Source organism: Gavia stellata, chromosome 3 (genome assembly GCF_030936135.1).
Source record: "Gavia stellata isolate bGavSte3 chromosome 3, bGavSte3.hap2, whole genome shotgun sequence".
Classification (NCBI taxonomy): domain Eukaryota; kingdom Metazoa; phylum Chordata; class Aves; order Gaviiformes; family Gaviidae; genus Gavia; species Gavia stellata.
This window is the reverse complement of record NC_082596.1, coordinates 51,857,855-51,877,725: the sequence shown is the minus strand read 5'-3', so window position 1 is coordinate 51,877,725 and position 19,871 is coordinate 51,857,855. Positions and strand designations below refer to the sequence as shown.

Genomic DNA, 19,871 nt, shown 5'->3' with positions numbered 1-19,871 from the left:
AACCCACGCTCTTTAACAGTGTGTTTAGATTGCCCTAATGGCTCATCTGAATCCCAAATCAATTACATGAGAGCAGAAGATTTCCTCTCCAGACTAAACCACATTGGTATTGCTAGCACCAAATCTCTCTTGCTCATACAAGTATCAAGGCCAAAGGGTTCTCCTCCAGTTATTTTGGATTAGATTTAATAGGATCATGTTATCTGAGGTGGACAACGCCAAGATCCGTGAGTTCCATTTATTATAACTACAAAACACAGCCAGATTAGTGGGAGCTGAAAGACGGTTAGGAAGCCTAACACTGAGAACTGCAGGCAAATAAAATGAAATAGATCACAGGGCACTGTAGAAAGAAATATACATTCACTATAGAAAAAAGCATATATATACAAGAAAACCATTTTTCTTTTTCACTGCTTATAAATGATACTGTAACTTAAGTTTCTTAAAACAAAAACTTCCAAGTTAAACTTCTTACCAGTCTTCCTGTATCTGAGCTTCAAGGTCTGTGCTTTTGTTACTGTAAAGCTATCATGTAAAACCCAGAGCCATCAACCTTTCACTTCTGTCAGCAGCAAAATGAATTGGGTGAGTTAGCTTTCTCTGGTTTTGTAACCACTTTTTGGAGTCACCTGTGAGCCATTTCATTTTATCCCTTGCTCTTGATAGTAGCTTTGCCTCTTCTGCAGTCCTCTGTGAATTATTTGGGTTTTTTTCTCCCCTTTGCTTCCTTTCTGCTCCTCATAAAATAGCCTGGAAAATGTGGTTTTACTGAAAACACCATAAATGCTTTATGGTTTTATAATGAACTCTTGCCATGCTTTTTGCCTCTTTGTCGTTTCCTCACTTAACAAAAAATTTCTGCATCTTTTTCCAATGATGTAAGGAAATTTAGGGCACAATGGTCCAGTCTTCTGTAAATCTGTCTGTATTTTCTAAAAATACATTAAATGGATGTCCCTGGCAAAAGGAACTACTATACGTTAAAGGGGATAGTGCCATAATACAATGTTATAGCTTCACTGCAGGCGTTAAGACTGCAAGGCACAAGCATAAACCTCCCTTGTGCAGCTGGCCCAGACATCTCAAAACTGCAGGAGGCTGGTCATTGCCAGAGCTGCAATGAAGCATCCTCTGAGTATAAAGAACTGCAAGCAAAATAACCAGTAAGTCTTTGTGTTCTTTCTGTCAATTTTGGGGACCCTCTGCAGCAATGAAACCAAACTATGACCTGTTGTTCATATCACACTGTGTCTCCTGGTTTCAGCTGATGATAGCATTCAAAATAGATACGATTTTTTTAAACACACTCCTATCGTTACATTGCACCTCAGCCAATTACTGTGTTTCCTACAGGTTTTTCCGAATGTGAAGCATGTGTGAAATGTTCCACGAGACGCAGTTTCTTTGTTAAGATGCCACCCGCTCGTTGATGAAGATTGAGCACTGCTGCATTATTGCACAGAATAAAAAGACAGATAGTTGGTATCACGATCTTTTGTCTCTGCTCAGTTATATTTAAACTGGGAACAGCAACAGATTCCTCTATTGTGCAGGAGCCTATGTCTAAGATTCCTGTCACAGGAGGACTATGCACTGGTAAGAATGAATAATTACATTCATAGGAATGTCAGTAAATTATAAATTAATATGGAAGAAGATAGGTAGAATTTCAGTCCAGAAAGAACTGTTCAGATCTGGTTTTTGAAGCCTGAAGGCATAACGAAGAAAATAATTTTAAAGAATACAGAAACAAATGGCTCCGTGTCCAGCTCCTGCAGACACAGTTTTAATTAACGTGTTAATAACATAATGAGCCAAAATCTATCAGTATCAGATATTACTTAATAGAGGATTTATATTGTTAGGTAACAGCACCTGCCATAAATCTTAATTTTAGATCCTTCTGGTTACTTTCTGATCAGAATTACTGTTCAGATGCTACAAACCTAGAGAGTCAGTAATATACCTGGATACCGATTCCTCTGGCTAAGGCAAGGGTATCAACTAATAAAATTTACCTGAGAACAAGGTGTCAAATAGGTAATAAAGTTCTAACTTTCCCTTTGCTGTACTCAGTTAAATAAAAGGTAATGACATACCCCTGGGGACAGTAAGCTAAGTAGTAAAGAAGCTAAAGGCGCTCTGGGCAATTCTCCAAGAAAACACGTAGGCGTGATCCAAAGATCAGTGGCTTAGTGGAAAGATCTAAGCACTTCACAGGACTTTGGCTCACACACCTTATTGAAACATGCAGAAAATCTTACCCACAGTTTATAAAAAATATATTCTAAGATATTGCCAAGGTTTATAGAGAATTGTTATTGCAGAGTAAATCTGTTATGTAATAAAGAGCAGGACACAGTCTCCAGAAAACCTAAGCATGCAACTTTTTATGCAAATATACATAAATGGAAACTTTACACAAACGCAAAGGGTATTTGCATCAGCAATAGGGGTGGAAGCAAGGAGACCACACAGGTAAACCGTTCTGCCTGATGACTATCAGCAGTGAAGGCAGTGCTGGGGGATGGTCTCAGACCACCACTCCTGAGCCTGCCCGGGCTCAGCTCTTTCCCATGCTGCTCAAAATCAGAAGTAACTTCAGTCATCCCACTATGCCTTTACCAGGCTCAAAGAAAAGAAAACCCTTCTGGGAATTTCATTATCCCTGCATGCAGAAGAGTAGGACCAAATTTTGAACTGGTAAGTTGTATTTAGTCAGATTTTTGTATCTTGATATTGCCATGGTAAAGGAAGGAAATGTTCCCACTGCTGACCCACTTAAGATCACTGAATCTATGTATATTGCATTTATCACAAAAGATAAAATGAATCAACATGATGTATATACTTAGAACAAATTTAATTCAAAACAGACACCACAAAACCACTAATGATCATCATTGTTATTTAATTAAAATGGAATGAATAGGTTAAATCTTCCAAAGAGACACTGAATGCCATCAAACAGAATGAAGGCCAGGTGCATGATTGGTATACATCAACACAGCTCTATTGGTCCCAGATTTGGGCTAATAGGAGAAAAGGATCTAGTCTTGTTTATGTAGCCTCTTGCTTTCAAATGTTGGGAACACAGTGTATAGATCTTCTGAAAAGCACATTGCTATAAAGAGTTAAAATAAAAAATGTTTCAATTAACTTCCTGTGAAAAAAATACTGTATTTTTTCTGTCGGTACAAAAAATTACCTAAAGAACAGATGTGAGCCTAGAGGATGGATAGAAAGAAAAAGACTTTATAGTTGAAGAAGGAAAGGTACGTAAGGAAAAGTAAGCGTTAAGACTGCTCTGAGAGGATTTACCCCCGCCAAGGGAAATGTCTACAGGAGAGAAGCTAGTTAGAAACTGTGATGACTGTTAGCTTGATTGAACAATTTCAGGCTACATGGTGGCGTCAAGGAGCCCAGCCACTGCTCCCTTCCAACCTGAGACTCAGTGCTATGCTTCTGGGCAGCTCCTGCAGCCCTGAATGGCTTCCTGGGTGCCCTAGCCCCCTTGGCAGCCCAGCCTCTGCCTGCTATGGGGCTGGGTGCCTGCCTGCACCCCTTCTCCAGTATTGCTCTGGGAGGGGAGCAGGGGGGAACAGTTTTTCTCAGTCTTTGCCTCCTCTCTGATCACATGCTCAGCCTATGAACTCACAAATCTCTGTCTGTGTTGGGGAGTTCAGAAAAATGGTAGCCCAGGACTAGCATATGACAGGACAGAAAATACCATGAAGCTGCCGCCCCTGGCCCCTTCTGTTTTGCTCTCTGACCCTTTTCCTTTTGTTTGTTGTACTTAGTATAATGGAAGGGAACATCTGGACTCTAGTGACAGCAAACCAAATTTGCATGCATATAGCAGATAATTAAGCACGTGTCTATCTGCAGCTGCAAACAGCAATTAGTCATAAAATAATAGCTTTCCACACCCCTTCCTGCCTATTCTCTGTTCCCCTCAGAGGGTCCTCTCACAAATGCATCTAAGAGGCACTGAGCGCTGTCCTCCTTTTTATTTGTGAAGATAGTTGTACAGCTGAGCTTAAACCCTTCAATATAACTTTGACTAGGATGAACTTCCTCTGATATATCAATTTCTAGTAGAAACTGCTTTCTGTACAAGACATGATGCAAGTGACCCAAATCCAAATAACCGTGTCTGCATCCCAGCTTAGCTGGGGCTATGAGCAGGTTTCATTCCTAGCTCCTCCTCTCAGATTTGAGGAAACTGAGCTCTAGAGAGTCGTTTCTGACTGCTGATATTTTCTATGGCTGACCCTTGTCTCTCTGCAGTTGTCCAAGGCAAATACTGGCTTCTCTACTCCCTGCAGCTATAAAGAAGTTCAGCTATAAAGAAGTTCACGTTTGCCCTACAGTTTCCACCCTAAGCCTATGAAAGGCGTGTTATAAAATCTTGTCATGTCAAGTAAATACCTATATCCTATGCCTGTCTTGTCAGTTGTAGAGAGTCCTCTGCCAATGAAGCCATATGTAGCATTTTGTCACCTAGAATAGGTGTCCTCATTTCTCCTGTAATAGAGTCAAATTTTCTAGACAGGTAAAACAGAAGTTGCTCAGGGCTGCAACCAAGAGACACAGTTTAGTGTCATTTACAAAGCACAACAAATTTCTAGTTTGGTGAAAACCAAAGCCTGCATTGCATATTCCTAAATTTCAGCCTCTGGCATTGTATCTTTTAATTTATCTGTATGCTAAAATGTAGTGTAGTATTAAGGCAGGCTTCAGCAAGAGCAGGTGCAAGTTGGAGAAGAAAGGGCTGGAGTGTGATCAAAGGGACCACCATGCCTCGAGCACCAATTAGATTCAATGGAATGGCTTCACAATCTGGACAACAGTGAGTATTCCATGTGGTGCTTTGCATTTGCTTATGTATAACTGAGCTGCTTGATCGAGGTTTTTGCTGAGGTTAAGAGGCTCATACCTCCATAATGATCTCTGCTGGAGAATTCCCGCGTATGTTTGAAGTAACGTTCTCGGGTATAATTTGCAACATTTCCACTGCATTTATTTGCGTGTGTTAATAGTATGTAGGCATTCTCAGCTGTAACAAAGTCACACAAATTGCAGAAAGCATTTGCTTCAAGTACTCATTTGAAAATATAACCGCACCTTTCAGAAACTTATTAAGGCCTAGAGACCTGTTTGAAAACAAGTTTGCTTTTCGTATAGGTAAAATAAAGTCTCCTGTGTTTCAGTGGGGAATACTAATGCAGGTTTTTTGTGAATGTCCTGTAACAGCAATGCACAAAACAACCCTGGCTGGCACCAACAAGTACTGTAACACTGTCACATGCGTCTACATTTCAGGCATAGCTGTGCTTATGGGAACACATTCCAACACCAAATCCAGACAAAAATGTTATGGCTTTTACTATTAGGGTAGGTGAACTCATTATTTTTCATTTGGGACGCACAGAAAGTTAAAAAATATGTGGACCTACTTGATTTTAAGCAAACGGAATGGCTAGCCAGACTTGTGTGCATATGAAACTGGCTAGCAGCACTGATACTTGCTATGTAACACCTACCTGACTTCAGTAAGACCCACAGCATTTGTGGAGTAGTATGGTTACTCATCTCACAGCTTCAGTTGTACAAAACTGGATATCGACTCTAGGCTCTCCCTCTATAATCGATGGAGGGGTTTTGTTATCTCCAAACAAAAACACACCCACACACCATCTTAAACACATGCCATAAGAGAACATGGCAGCCGCCAACCTAGCTCCGGGCTCCGAGCAAGAAACCCACTGAACTAATTCCCTGAAGATGGATGCAGTGGTTGATTATACTTTAGTCCTCAGGAATAATTAGACTGCCTTACAACCTAGCTATACAAATACCATTGTGCAGTGTTGTCAGCAGGCCTCAGTGAAGAAAGGAACAAGCCACAGGGAATTATCTCCTGCTTCCAATTACAGGGAAAATCTGTCATTATAAATGCTTTTGTCACTCATCCTTTTCAGTATTGTTACCCAAACATAGTGTGGTTAGCTCCTGGCATCTCCATATTATGATGCTGTGACTCATCGTGATGATAAGACAGTGCTTGAATCTATGACACTATACTTGCCAGCATTTCTTCACCTTCTTATTTTTCAGTGTCTTGGTGCTACCACTGGAAGAAATCTCTGTTGAACTCATTGCTTTTGTGATGAGCCGGACACATTGGTGGGCTCATATACTTCTTAGTTTCTACCTTATAGCAAGGTAACTAAGATATATGAACCATTTTTTCAGTGCTTTGTATGATTTGAAGCTTGAGAACCTAAGAAGAAAACGTAGGTTGAACCCCAAGTGAAAAGTATATAAAATAAAGAGATGAGAGACAGAATGTGTATTTACATGTGCTTGTGTACTTATAAACCCTCTAAAAATAGATAAGTGCAAGAGCTATTAAAATGAAAGGAATGGAAGGAAAAAGAGAGGAACCCTTGCTGGATGAATTGCAGTAGAAAAAAGCATTTGAGAAAAATGCTAATGGAATGAAAAATGGGAAAGTGCACTGAGAAAATAAAAGATGATTTCTCCTTGTGCTACGTCTGGAAGAGGAACTCTGAAAAAATGGCCCGCAGTAAAAGCATAGCTTTTCTCACTGTATTACCCTGGTTATTGCTGTGCAGAACTCATAATGGCTAACATTACGCAACTCAATTTAAGATGCTTGCCTGGTACATAGCTCTTCAGCCTCACAAAACACTGTTGGTAGAACAATAAATAGTGAGTCAGTACAGAATAAGTCACCCAGCATGTGGTTTTAAAAGGCATCGTGCTGTTTAAGGGCAGGAGTGCTTTCAGAATCCAAATACACTTTAAAAAAGAGGAGGGTTATTAAATTTGTTATTTTGCTGTTACTTTAATAAAAATCTTGTTGCATGTTAAGATTTGTAAGTAAGTCACTCCTGTGGTTACCAATACATGCACAGAGAATCTTGGCTTTGCCATCTCCCTTTATCTGCAATGCAGCGTTTCACTTGCAGAGCAAACGCTGCCACTTCCCATAGTGGGAACTGATTCTGGTAGTCACCGCTTGGAGGAATCTTTAATTCTCAAGAGTGTTTCCCAATTCACATACCTTGATTAACAAGTGCCCAAATAGGAACATTTTATAAACCAATTCAGAGTACATATTCCAAATAAATGGCCTAAGTTTCCAGAACTAAGTGGAAGAATGGGAAAACCTAATGGTAAGAGAAACAAAAAGAGAAAGCACTTCTTATCTTAGAGAATAGGAACCTCGGTCAACTGCATGCTGCTTATTTCATTAAGTACCAGGAGATAACACACACATACCTGGTTTTGCTTAATTTCATTACGGGACTGTCAACTCAAAATCTAGTTGGTCAAGTATCAGCTTCCAGTCTCTTAAATTCGCTTTTAAATTAAATGTCAGATACAGAAAATAATCTCACCAAACGACAAATGTATATTTTTTATGTCTGCTTTACAGTTTTACACATCAAAATGTGAAGAATCTTCCATTCATATAAACTGACAGCCCATTCACATAATGCTTATGACTGTAGAACAAAAAATTAAGGCAAAGAAGACTAGAATGAAGATTATTTAAGCATGTGGCTCTATTTAGCTGTTGCCTCTAGAAAATGCTCTAACCTGAGTGTATATAAATATACGTACTACCTGCATACACCCTTAATAGAAGATAATCCCTTCATTTTAGGTTTATACAAATAGATATGATGACTTTTCTCGCACATTAAATAGTTCTCTAAATTAAATGGTACAACTAGTTATTTTCTTGAGTGAGCAGCAGAAGTGTTCAGACCAAAGCACAAGTTTCACAGATGAAAAGCTAGGATCCAGAAATAAAAACTTTGATATCTGGGGTAGCATCTGTCTCTCAATATGTTTTTTAGGCTTTTTTCTGTCTTATGATACATGCTGCAGATCATACTGCTTCTTTTAAAAGCCAGTTGCCATGTCTATGTGTGCAAGCCTCAGAGAAGAGTTTTGTAAAGAACAGCGCACTATGTTCCAGAAGACATGCTTAAACTCCAAAACATAAGAAACTGAAATAATCAGGGACAAAGATCTCAGTAGCTAGACAGTGTATATGCAAGGGAAGAAGCTCACCATCTTTGTAGCCATATACGCTGCTGACAGAGCTGCTCAAATGAACATACTCTGTGTGGTCTATTCCAGCTACAGAAAGTCAAGGTGCTTTAGTTTGAGGCAGTCATAGACTACTGAATGCTACTTGATGTAGCATAGCCACCAATGTTAATGCACAAAATTATTGTGCATTACAATCCCATCAATATGAGAACCAATGCATGGACAATTTAAGTGGCTTGCTGAAAGACACAGGTGAGGCAAGGTTTCCTCATATGTGAGTGACATATGACTATGAGGTGGCGGACGGTTTCATAGACCTTGATGTTGTACTCTGTCGTGAAAAATTCGATCTAGCACATTCCAATCAAACCTGTCATTATCTTGAACCCTTCGAGCCCCATGTTGGGCGCCAAAAAGGACTGTCGTGGTTTAACCCCAGCTGGCAACTAAGCATCACACAGCCGCTCGCTCACTCCCCCCAGGTGGGATGGGGCAGAGAATTGGAAGAGTAGAAGTGAGAAAGCTCATGGGTTGAGATAAAGACAGTTTAATAGGTAAAGCAAAAGCCACGCAAGGAAGCAAAGCAAAACAAGGCATTCATTCACCACTTCCCATTGGCAGGCAGGTGTTCAGCTATCTCTAGGAAAGCAGGGCTCCATCACGCGTAACGGTTACTTGGGAAGACAAACGCCATTACTCCAAATGTCCCCCCCTTCCTTCTTCTTCCCCCAGCTTTATATGCTGAGCATGACGTCATATGGTATGGAATATCCCTTTGGTCAGTTGGGGTCAGCTGTCCCGGCTGTGTCCCCTCCCAACTTCTTGTGCACTCCCAGCCTACTCGCTGGTGGGGCGGTGTGAGAAGCAGAAAAGGCCTTGACCCTGTGTAAGCACTGCTCAGCAGTAACTAAAACATCCCTATGCTATCAACACTGTTTCCAGCACAAATCCAAAACACAGCCCCATACTAGCTACTATGAAGAAAATTAACTCTACCCCAGCCAAACCCAGCACATTCTCCCATCTACAAGCCTACAGCAACAACAAAACAAAAACAGGACAAAAGGAACATCTCCACAAGAATCCACTGTCTGCAGCTTTTACTAACACCGGGAGAGGGAGATTCACAGCTCAGCCATGGCTGCTTCATAACCTCCCTCTGTCTCCCAAGCTAAGCTCTTGGTTGCCTTCGGTACCCAACCATCAGCCCACCAGGTCTTTCTTTCATGCGTTCCTTTCTGTTTCCTTCTTTGTCTCAACTACTGGTCATTGCAGTTGTGATTATCTTTCAAGGCAAAGAGTGTAAAGCTAGGTCATGTAGCTTTGCCTAGTCTCCTCTGTATGATTACCTGGACAAACTGTCTACATAAACTTGTGCTTTGTGTCACAAAAAACTGTTGTGAGTGGGGTCTGCTGACTTTTTTGTCACTAGAAATTTAAACAAAATATTCCCTGCTCTCAGGCTGGGAAAAAGAAGAGGGGCAAGAAGTGCGGATTTCAAAACTGAAAAACAAACATGACATCTCACATGGCCAGAATAAAACCTCTGTAGCTCAATAGAGGCCATTCCATTTTTGTAGTGAAGGACTGAGGAATAAGCTAGTGAAAAATGTTAAGATGCTAAATATAAAACACATATAATGCCAAAAGTCCCAAATGGAAGTAGAAAAGTACAAATGTTGCTGACAAGTAATCTTTAAATAATCTCATTTCAAATTGCATTATGCATCAAGCTGCTTGACACCTGTGAGAAAATATTTACTGCTAAACTTGGAAAAGAAAAATAAGCCTTAGCAAGATATTATGTTTATTACATTCCAAACATTTCAAAATATGTCCTACAAGTATTTTTTATTATTTTAAATTACAAGGATTGGTGGGGAGCACTAACAAAAAGGGTGTTTATTGAGGCTGATATGTTTGCCACAGGTTATCTATGGCCTTGCTGACTACTCATTTCTCATCACAGGCTTGAAAGTACAAAGGCACATCCTCAGTAACTGGGCAAATGATTTGTTGGCAAATGCTATACATATAGTGAGATACATGTGCATGTATATAGAGGAATATATAGAGAAAAATCCTTCACAAATGCATCTGGTCTGTGTAATGGCTTCAAGCACAAATGAAAAATGCAGGAAAACTGGATGGACTCTCCAAAGCAGATCAGCAAAAATGATAAGAGGTTTAAAATTTATGGCCTGCTTGAGAAAGGTCAAAGTGAATGGGTTGTTATTTGTTCTAAAAAGTGAAAGACTAATAGTGCCCCAATCAAGATCCCATGATGTAGAAACAAGGGTATTGTGTGGGAAAAATAACGTTTATATTTTCCAGTTTGGGCAAGACAGCCTGCCTCCCTTCCCATACACAAAACCATTAAGCTCACCTGTTTTAATTTGCTGTTACTGCCCTGCTTCTATAACAAAGATGCAACCAATTGTTTTCATTGCTCACTGGAGTAAGAACAAGAGGGAAAATTAATTTGCAGACTCTCCATACTGAAAACATTTTAAGGATATTTAGACAAAGATTTGTCTTTTACAATCTAGATGAATTTGTTCTGACTCCCCCGAAAGGACTGGGCTAGAACTGGTGGATTTCTGGCTATCACTTTGGGCTTTACATTTCATGCTCTCTGGCAGTACAAAGCAGGTATTTTTACAACCAAATGTAGATCTGAACTCTGTAGGAAGTCATCCCTCTGAAAGTAAAACATTTTAAATTGGCTCTTAAAAATTCAAGTAGGATGATTATTTTGTGTGGAAGTTTTTCCAATTAATTTTCATAAAACAGGCCAGCATGTGGCCGCCGCCTGAACAGAGCAGCTGTTAGTATTTAATACTTGTGTATTCCTTTGTTTTCTCTGGAACTGTGTGCATATGTTTGGCCATTAGCACAGTCTGGGAAAAAAAAACCCAACACTAAAAAGCGCTGTCATTTAGCATCCTTTATATATTAAAAATTATACACCTTCATATGCTTCAATAAAAATAACTCTGTGTGACTGCAGATGGATTTATCCCGTTACATGACTGATTATATATTGGGTGCAGAGCAACAATAAGCATGGATAAAAATAAACATTATCAAATATAATCAAAATATGAAAAAACATATTAAATTGCTCTTACTTGCTCTGTCTCATTTTTCACTTTCTTTTTTGAATTTCCAAGAACTTTACCTGCTCTGACCCAGCGATCTCTGTGATTTCTCTGTGCAGAAATGCCACAGCGCAGCCCTTGTTGCAGACTAGATGGGAGCAGCCACCCACAAGTGCTCAAGAGACCAGGATTGAGAGATCAGTCACCTTCCATCAGATAGTTCTCCATACACAAAAGGCTTCCTGTGAAAAATGGGCAGGGAAAACACAAAGCTTGTGAGAGGAAGGAGTAGTTGATTCTGGAGTAAAGTCCACTGCAACAAACAGCGGTTATTCTTCTAACTGTTATTGCTGTAACGCTCTTTAATCAGAGGAAAGGGTCAATAGACTCAATTTCAGTATCCCTGGAATACTTTGGATGAAGAGGCTCATTAGGCCTATTTTGTTTTATCAGGACATGTATGCATACTCCTTGTCTATTGACAGAACAGACAAGTCATTTCAATAGTCATTTCATGTGTGTGTCCTTAGGCGGGGTTTAGCCCTTAAGATGACAATGCATATTAATAGGAAAATGTGGAGAGACAGCTCTGAAGATTAGCTTGGCTTTGTAGTATTGCTTAGTTGCTGCGCTGTATGGAAAACGCATGACGATAACAGATGTAGACCTCACCACTCATAAATATTTAAGTGACAAGACACAAGAGGCAGGCACCTTCATTGCTGCAAAACTCAGACGTACAGTGTGAGGCACAAAGCCCAAGAACAAGTGGCTTTAGCTACTTAAAAAGTACATTTCCTTAGAAATGTACTTGTGAACTGATTTTTTTCTTACCAAATACAATATATTCCAAAAGGGAAGATTCTCCCATTTAAGTATTCACTAGCCGTTATTGGCAGTCATTGACACAGATAAGGCCCCTCTGACAGCTGGTGTGGAAAAGATGGCTATAGCCTGGATTGTAACCCCCCTTCATAACCAACAATGGAACTGCGCCTGATACTTAACTGGAATAGCAAATCCTCGAAAGAAATTCAAAATTACAGGAGCAGATTCTGCAGGTTTGTGTCTGAGATTAAAAAAGTGTGGGAGATGTCTTTATGATTTTAAGTAGTATTTTCAACACTTTATATACATAGTCACACTTCCTGCAACACAGAGGAAAAAAGTTAATTCCATTCTGAAGGATTTTACTTCTCTCTACTTAAAACAGCAGTGATTCTAACTTAATTGCTGATGATCAAATATTCTAAATCCACAAATTGTACGAGGCTTATTGAGGTGTTCCAGGACAGAGGTAGAATTCTGGAACAAGATAGGTAAAAAGAAACCCAGCAATATCAGATTTAGGGCACTCTGAGACAGAAGCAAGGGGTTAGATTGCCTCATCCAGACACAGTGGAGAAGGGCCCTGGGACAAGTGGGACCTAATTTACAAAGTATGAAAATTATATTCAAGAAATTATGTATATAGGTCTGTTCTGTTTTTAACTCTTTTCTCTCTGATGCTTTAGATAAATCAGTATGTTTTTCTTTAATAATTTATTCCCTGCTACTTCAAATTTTGCCGTTCTCTGTAGCTCGTGGAATTTATAGTAGGGCTAAATTCCAATCAGACTTACAGAGGAAAAACACCAATTAAAAACTTCTCCCTGTCAGAAGCACAAAGACAGGGAAGAAACTTGGAAAGCTTGTCAAAGGGAAGAGCAATTGAGTATTCAAAGGTACAGGCTATCTTGAACTACGACAGCACTGTACCGCAAAAGGGCTATAAAAACACCACAATCCTGTATCTCCTACAGGATGTGAATATTGTAGCCACTTTGCCTTTTATCTATCTAATAACTTCTGGGAAAACAGAGTAAAGGTCTTGGAAATTTTAGGCCAGTTAATTTATTAAAAGAACAATTCTTGCTCACCACAGTAACTTTATTGTCCTTGAGTAACCAATCACCTCAATCTGTTTTCATAAGAGAGAGGTAACATAGGCCAGTGTAGCATGGGTTATTCAAGACTGCACTGAAGCGAGCTGTGGGGGCAAGGGGAAAGCTGGCCACTGACTGGTCCCTCTGCTGAAATTACTGGCTGATGAGTGTCTATCATGCTGATGATAGTATGCTACCAGGAATTAAAAAAAACCAAAAAACCCCAAAAAACTAAGAAAGTCATTTAGAGTGTTGGTGGACTGGGAAGTAAATATAAGCTTTCACTAGCAAGCACAAGTCACCCATGTAACTGTTGACTGTGGTTTCCTCACTCCCCTGGCCATTTTAGCAGGCTGAATCAGCTGTACCACATCCTCTGCGTGAATCAAACTAACTGTAACCCATCACAAGACCTCATCTGCCGTTACAGGGCAGGCAGGGAGACTTACAGCCCTGCTGATTTCAAATCCAGTTCTGCAGGAAAATGCAGTTCCAGTGTGGTTCACAACAGCACGTGCACTATAAAACTGCTGCTGCTCAGCTGTTGAAGTCAAGCTGTAGATGTCATACTGCTTCATTACTGGTGTTTAAATGCGTTACTTCTCTACTTGAGCAGTTGAAATGCAGTTTCATTCTGCCATTTTTTTCCATGGATTTATAGCTGTGTTTCTGGAGAGTTGATTTAGCTATTCATGTTTTGAGTTTCAAAATTAATAGCTAGCTACCGGATAGTTATAAAAGTATTTGTTACAGAAAACAGATTATCAGTGCCAGCCCTGAGCAAGGTCTGGAGCAACTGGGTGCTAGAAAGAACATCTCAAAGAATTCTAGCTCCTTGTGCATGGAGCCAAAAACCCGCAGAGAGCACACAGCCCTGCTACAATATTATTCAAACACAGGGACTAGGAAATAGGAGTTTAGCTTTGCAGAAACAGAGTAGGTGTTTCACAAAGGACTTGGCTCTTCGCTGCTCTTCAGAAATGGTACTTGGAGGTAGGAGTTCTCAGGGAATCCATAAGAAGATTCATTGATTCTTGATCAAATTGATTATATATGACTAAGGGAAAGGATATTATAAAACCACTCCACCATGAATCCATACCCAAAGAATCCTGCATGGAGATAACCTTACAGAAGTACTTTTTCATCTGGAATGTAGTGTCTTGCACACACGTAAAACAGAGAACAAAGGTGGTGAAACTGCAACCTGTAACTTTCTTTTAGTGAGGTTGCTTGAATTTCTGGAGTCCAAATTTCACAAATAACCTGTGAATACACAGGAGAACACATCATTCCCTATTCATGCTATGCTGACCTCCTACAAGCCCTTGAGGATTTCTAGGCTGTGTAGATCATGCTGTTTTGGAGATGTGCATTGTAACAGAAGGCATGTTCTCTTTAAACACGCCGCTGAACACTCAGCTCTGCTCAGTAAGACAGAGGGACTAGGAATCAGCCAAAGGGCCCAGTTCACACCTGACGGATTTCAGAAGCCTCCCAGCATTAGACAACCCTTGCCTTTCAGAAAGGTTTGTTGTCTTGAGAGGTTTTTGGTACAGAGTATTGCCCAAAGTGGTGGTAGCGATTCCCATAAGACACATACAGAAATATTGATACCTGATTCACAGGAAAACAGATGTTTTTCTTGACAGGGAAGAGATGTTGCTACTAAAAGTAGAGTGTGGTTCCATTCTTCTGTATGCCAGCAAAGCAGGGGGCAACTCTGATCCTTAAATTTTCACAAGATCAGCTGTAGCACGGTCCTAGCTGACAGGAAGCAATACCAGGTTGTAGGTAATAGGCTTCATCTTCACCTAAATTTAAGCGCAGCAAAGAAAGCCTCTTCCTGCAAAGGAGGGTGAAAACAATGGGGGTGTATTTTCAGTGTCTTGGTACTTGGCCATTTTGGGTCGGAATGGATACGTTTATGCAAGAGTACTTTCTCACCCATCCTGTGCTTGGTACCACCTGCTAGGCTAGCCTGTATCCAAACCAAACTTGGCAAGATACTGATTTTTGCCGTCAGCTTCACAGGCAAGTTGACATTGCTGCTAATGGAGGTAGGTGTCAAGCATTAGGGAGTAAATTCCTAGAAAACCTAGTGTTTCCCCAGCTTGCACTGGGAGGTCACAAAGTCACCATTGTACAAATGAGGAACTTGTCTCTGTACGAGTGACCTCGGCCACTGACCAAAATCACCTTTAAAGTATAAAATCAGTTGCCTGAAAAGGGAGAGCTGCGTTATCGGAGCACGACTTCATACTTCACACCCAAGGCCCAGCTGCAGCCCCAGCTCCCACATCCCACCCGTGAAAAACCCCAGTGGGTTTTGCGAAAAGCCTCACGGCTGTGGAGACCCGGTCTGGCGGCAAGGCAGCCGGCCGGCAGCCACCCACCTCTGCTGCGCCCACCAGCGCGGCGAGGAGAGGCGTGCCGCGGGAGGGAAGACACACCGACGGAAAACACCCGAAGGGGTCAAAACAAGCAAGCTCCGCACACAAATTCGCTCCAAGCCGGGCATCAGCGCCCGGCCGCCTTCCCCAGTGCCAGGGGGACGGCGACCCCCAGCAGCGGACGAACAAGGGTGGCTAAGGGCTCCGCGGGGAAGTAAACCAGCGGCCACCCCCCATCCACGCACCGCCACCAGAAGGGCCGCCCCGCAGCCGTTACATCCCCTCACCCGCCGACCACGCCGCCCGCTCCCGCTCTCACGCATGCGTGGCCCCCTCGGCGCCTGCGCGCTTGGGAGCGAGGCGGGCGCCGTTGCTTTTGGAGGGCTTGGGGGCGCGAGGTGGCTGCGGCGTCGCCGCGGCGCGGGTGGGCGGGGGGAGCGCGGCCCGGCGGCAGGCAGCGCGTTCGCGCCTCCGCGGGCACCGCCGGCTCCTCCCTCCGGGCACGGCGAGGCAGCACCGAGCCGCCCGGGAAGGGGCGGCGGGTGGACAGGGGGGTAGGTAGGGGAGAGCCGGCTGGGTCCCGCTGCCTCCTCATCGTCATGGCCGGCTCGGAGCAGCCGCCGCCGCGGCGGGAGGACGGGGAAGCGCCGCTGCCCATCGAGGACGCGGAGCTGGCGCTGGCCGGCATCAACATGCTGCTGAACAATGGCTTCCGGGAGTCCGACCAGCTCTTCAAGAAATACAGGTAGCCCCGGCAGCCCCTCCGCAGACCGCCCCCCGGGCGCCTTCGCCCCGGGCGTCCCCTCCGCCCGCCAGCGGCGGCCCGGCCTCCGCGCACCTGTCCCCGTCATTCACCTGCGCGGCCCTCAGGCGGCCTCCCCAGGGTGGCGGCGCCTGCCCCTCCGCCCCCGGCGGTCGGGCGGTGAGCGGGCGGCGGGGCCGTGAGGCGCGCAGGGCCCCGCGCCCTGGGCAGGGGGCTTGGCGCGCGCAGCCTCGCCCAGCCCGGCTCCTGGGAGCGGGGAGAGTTGGCGCCCCCGGCTGCCGCGCAGCCTGCGCCCTCGCGGGGAGGGGGCACGCCTGAGGAGAGGCCGCAGATCCGCTTTGCGAGGTCTCCGCGGGGCTGCAGGGCAGCGCCTTGGGTTGGCGCGGGGGCGGCGTGCGGTGTGCTGCTGCGGAAGGCGCCTGGCGCCCTGTCGAAGCGGTGGGGAAGGGCTGGGCAGGGGTCGGCGGGTCCCTGGGTAACGGTGGCTGCGTTTCGCTGGCGTGTGTGAGTAAACACACACGTGCGCCTGAGGAGGCTTCCTGGGGGCTTTCGCTCCGATGCTCGTGTATGATCTGATGCTGGTTTCGGCCGACAAAACGGATACCGACAAAAGGTCCTTGAATGCTGCTGTGATTGTCTTAAGGCTGCAAGATTATCTTCGTAATCCCTACATACATCATGTCTAAGTTTGTGCATTAAGTAGTCATCCAGTAGGAATGGCATTAACACAGCTGTGTAAGTCAGTCTTAAAGAAAAGATTGGCCATACCTGTCCTTTTTGTCTGAGGACGAACGCATTCTGCACAAGCTTGAGCTGCTGTAATTGCGCATACATTCTAAATAATTAATATGCACTATACTGCTGTTATCTGTGTGATTTAAAAAGACTTTGATTGACTTAAAATAGTACTTCATAGTGGTGGTGTACTTGTGTACTGAAATCTTATTTACAAAAAGGATGTTTGCAGGTAGAGTGGAAGGAGTGAGACAAATTAAGAGAACTCCCCTTAATAATAATGGAATAATAACTTCGCTGTGTACCTGCCACAGTCTAATATTAAACGTAAGTATGTATTGCAATGTTACATACGCAATACTGTTGTGTAGAACTAATTGGAATATTGAAGGTGACAAGTAAGGTCCCAATTCTGCATTCCTCACATGCATAACATGCAGCTCGCATTCATATGGAGTTGCACTGTATGAGTTACTTATTTCTTGAGTCTGTGGGAATCATCAATTGTTCTGGGTAGCTAAGGAACCTGTTGGGTTTTGTGTTATGTATTTTTTTAAGGTACCAGATAACACTTGATGAGGTTTCCTCCCCTCGTTTTTTGTTGTGTTGTGCCATTGCGTTCTGTCAGTAGTGTGAATCTGGAAGTAGTCTAGGAATTCTAAATATGTGATGCTTCTTATATTGTATAGTAATGCTAGGGAGTAAAATTGTTAAGAGTCTATTTTCAAAATGCAGTTTAATCCTCCCTTGAAAGGGTGAATAATGATATCTTCTGCAAATTGTTCTCATAGTTATCTAAAAGGTTTATTACTAAGGATTTCTTAAATGCAGGAACTTACCTATTTTCCATGTGTGGGCTTTTCTTTGCTTGATTTTTTTTTTTTTGTCAAGAGGTGCCTTTAAGTTCAGTGTACTGTTTGATCTTGGACTTTAAACACTACCTGCAAGGAGTAAATAGGAATTCCTTCATTAGATTAAGTGGTTTTATGATTCATAAATTGATAATTGCTGTCTTTGGGTTGGAGATTTTTCACAGTCATGTAGAAACTGTCTACCTCATCCCAAAATTCATAGCAGGGTTCCTCTTGCTGTGAACTAGTAGACCGTTATTGAATTGCAGATTAGCTCTATGTTGAAACTTCACATTAGAGGTAGGAGAGAAGATACAGCAAAGTTTGCTCAAATTCCTATAAATTTGGATTTTGGAGACACATGCAGTGAGGTTGACTTTTTTTCCCAACGGTCTTTGATTCTGTACTTGTCTTGGATGTGTTCTTCCTACAAGGACTTGAGTAATGCTATTATATATTTCTTTGCATGAAGCCTTAAATGAGTATATTTTTATTGTTCTGTGCTTGAAATCATGAAATAGAACCCATCCTAAATGGGACTGGTAAGCCATGAGAGCTGCTTTGGGGAGTTCTCTGTAATTTAATATGGATGTTTGTAATTTGCAGCATTAGAGCTCAAAGATGCCTGATGAAATGTAGCTTTTTGAGCTTGATGCTCATATGTGTTGTCTGTATTTCGAGTGACCTTTCTTACAGAAAGTGTTAGTTCTGGACTACTGCCTATGTAGGTAGTTTAGTTCTTTTTCAGAAGCTTAACAGTTATCAGGTGAGTACTAGAAGTAAAGAGAGGAATGGCAATTTTTTTCTTACGGAAACTGTTTAAGAACCTACAAGATAATTTGGAAACTCAGTAATTGAGAAAAACTTTACTTTCATTAGCCACATCATTTAAACTAGTTAAAACTGTTTCTTAGAAACCACTGGTTTTGCTTCTGCCTTTTTTTCTTTTTAACTTATTATTACTTTAATTTTTTCTTCATTTGCCACCTGAAGGTTCTTGTGAAATATTAATTCAAATCAGCGCTGCTATCTTTATGGGACTGTAGACAACCTTGATGAGCCCGAAGGCAGCTGTCATTCCAAAGCAGGCTGGATCTGTTTCTTTCTTTGCTATTCTGCATTTTTGCATCTCCAGAAAGCTGGCTGATGAGCCCAAAATCAGTTATGTTTGAAAACTGGTCATAGTGCAGTCCTTGAGGAAACCAGGGTAGAGATGGCAGTTGTTTTTCATATGTATAACTGTAACAGTAAAGTCTTGCCTTTGAAGAGCGGTGGTACTTTGAAGTCATTGGCTATAGAACCATTGTTTCTGTGTTGGGCATAGGAGCATAATATTTTGTCTTTCTGTGTTTAGAGCTCATATATATATCAATTTAGAACCTAAAGAAGTCAGATGAACATGTCTGTTGTGTGTCAGATACAACATGTAGTTGGAACTGCATTGACTACATTGACATTGACATACACTTCGGCCACAACAACCCCATGCAACGCTACAGGCTTGGGGATGAGTGGCTGGAAAGCTCCCCCGCAGAAAAGGACCTGGGGGTGCTGGCTGACAGCCGGCTGAATATGAGCCAGCAGTGTGCCCAGGTGGCCAAGAAGGCCAACGGCATCCTGGCCTGTATCAGAAATAGTGTGGCCAGCAGGAGTAGGGAGGTGATTGTACCTTTGTACTCGGCTCTGGTGAGGCCTCACCTCGAATACTGTGTTCAGTTTTGGGCCCCTCACTACAAGAAAGACATTGAGGTGTTGGAGTGTGTCCAATGAAGGGCAATGAAGCTGTTGAAGGGTCTGGAGCACAAGCCTTATGAGGAGCAGTTGAGAGAGCTGGGGTTGTTTAGCCTGGAGAAGAGGAGGCTCAGGGGAGACCTTATCACTCTCTACAACCACCTGAAAGGGGGTTGCAGAGAGGTGGGTGTTGGTCTCTTCTCCCAAGTGACAAGTGATAGGACTAGAGGAAATGGCCTCAAGTTGCGCCAGGGGAGATACAGACTGGATATTAG

General features: G+C 42.6%; 1 protein-coding gene across 1 annotated transcript in view; it reads left to right on the top strand.

Moving 5' to 3' along the window:
• The first annotated feature begins 16,115 nt into the window (after nucleotides 1–16,115).
• Nucleotides 16,116–19,871, top strand: part of TTC39C (tetratricopeptide repeat domain 39C) — a 37,992-nt gene continuing 34,236 nt past the window's right edge. The window contains exon 1 of the mRNA XM_059815416.1: nucleotides 16,116–16,261. Coding sequence (XP_059671399.1) covers nucleotides 16,116–16,261 — 146 coding nt within the window. The remainder of the gene's footprint in view (nucleotides 16,262–19,871) is intronic.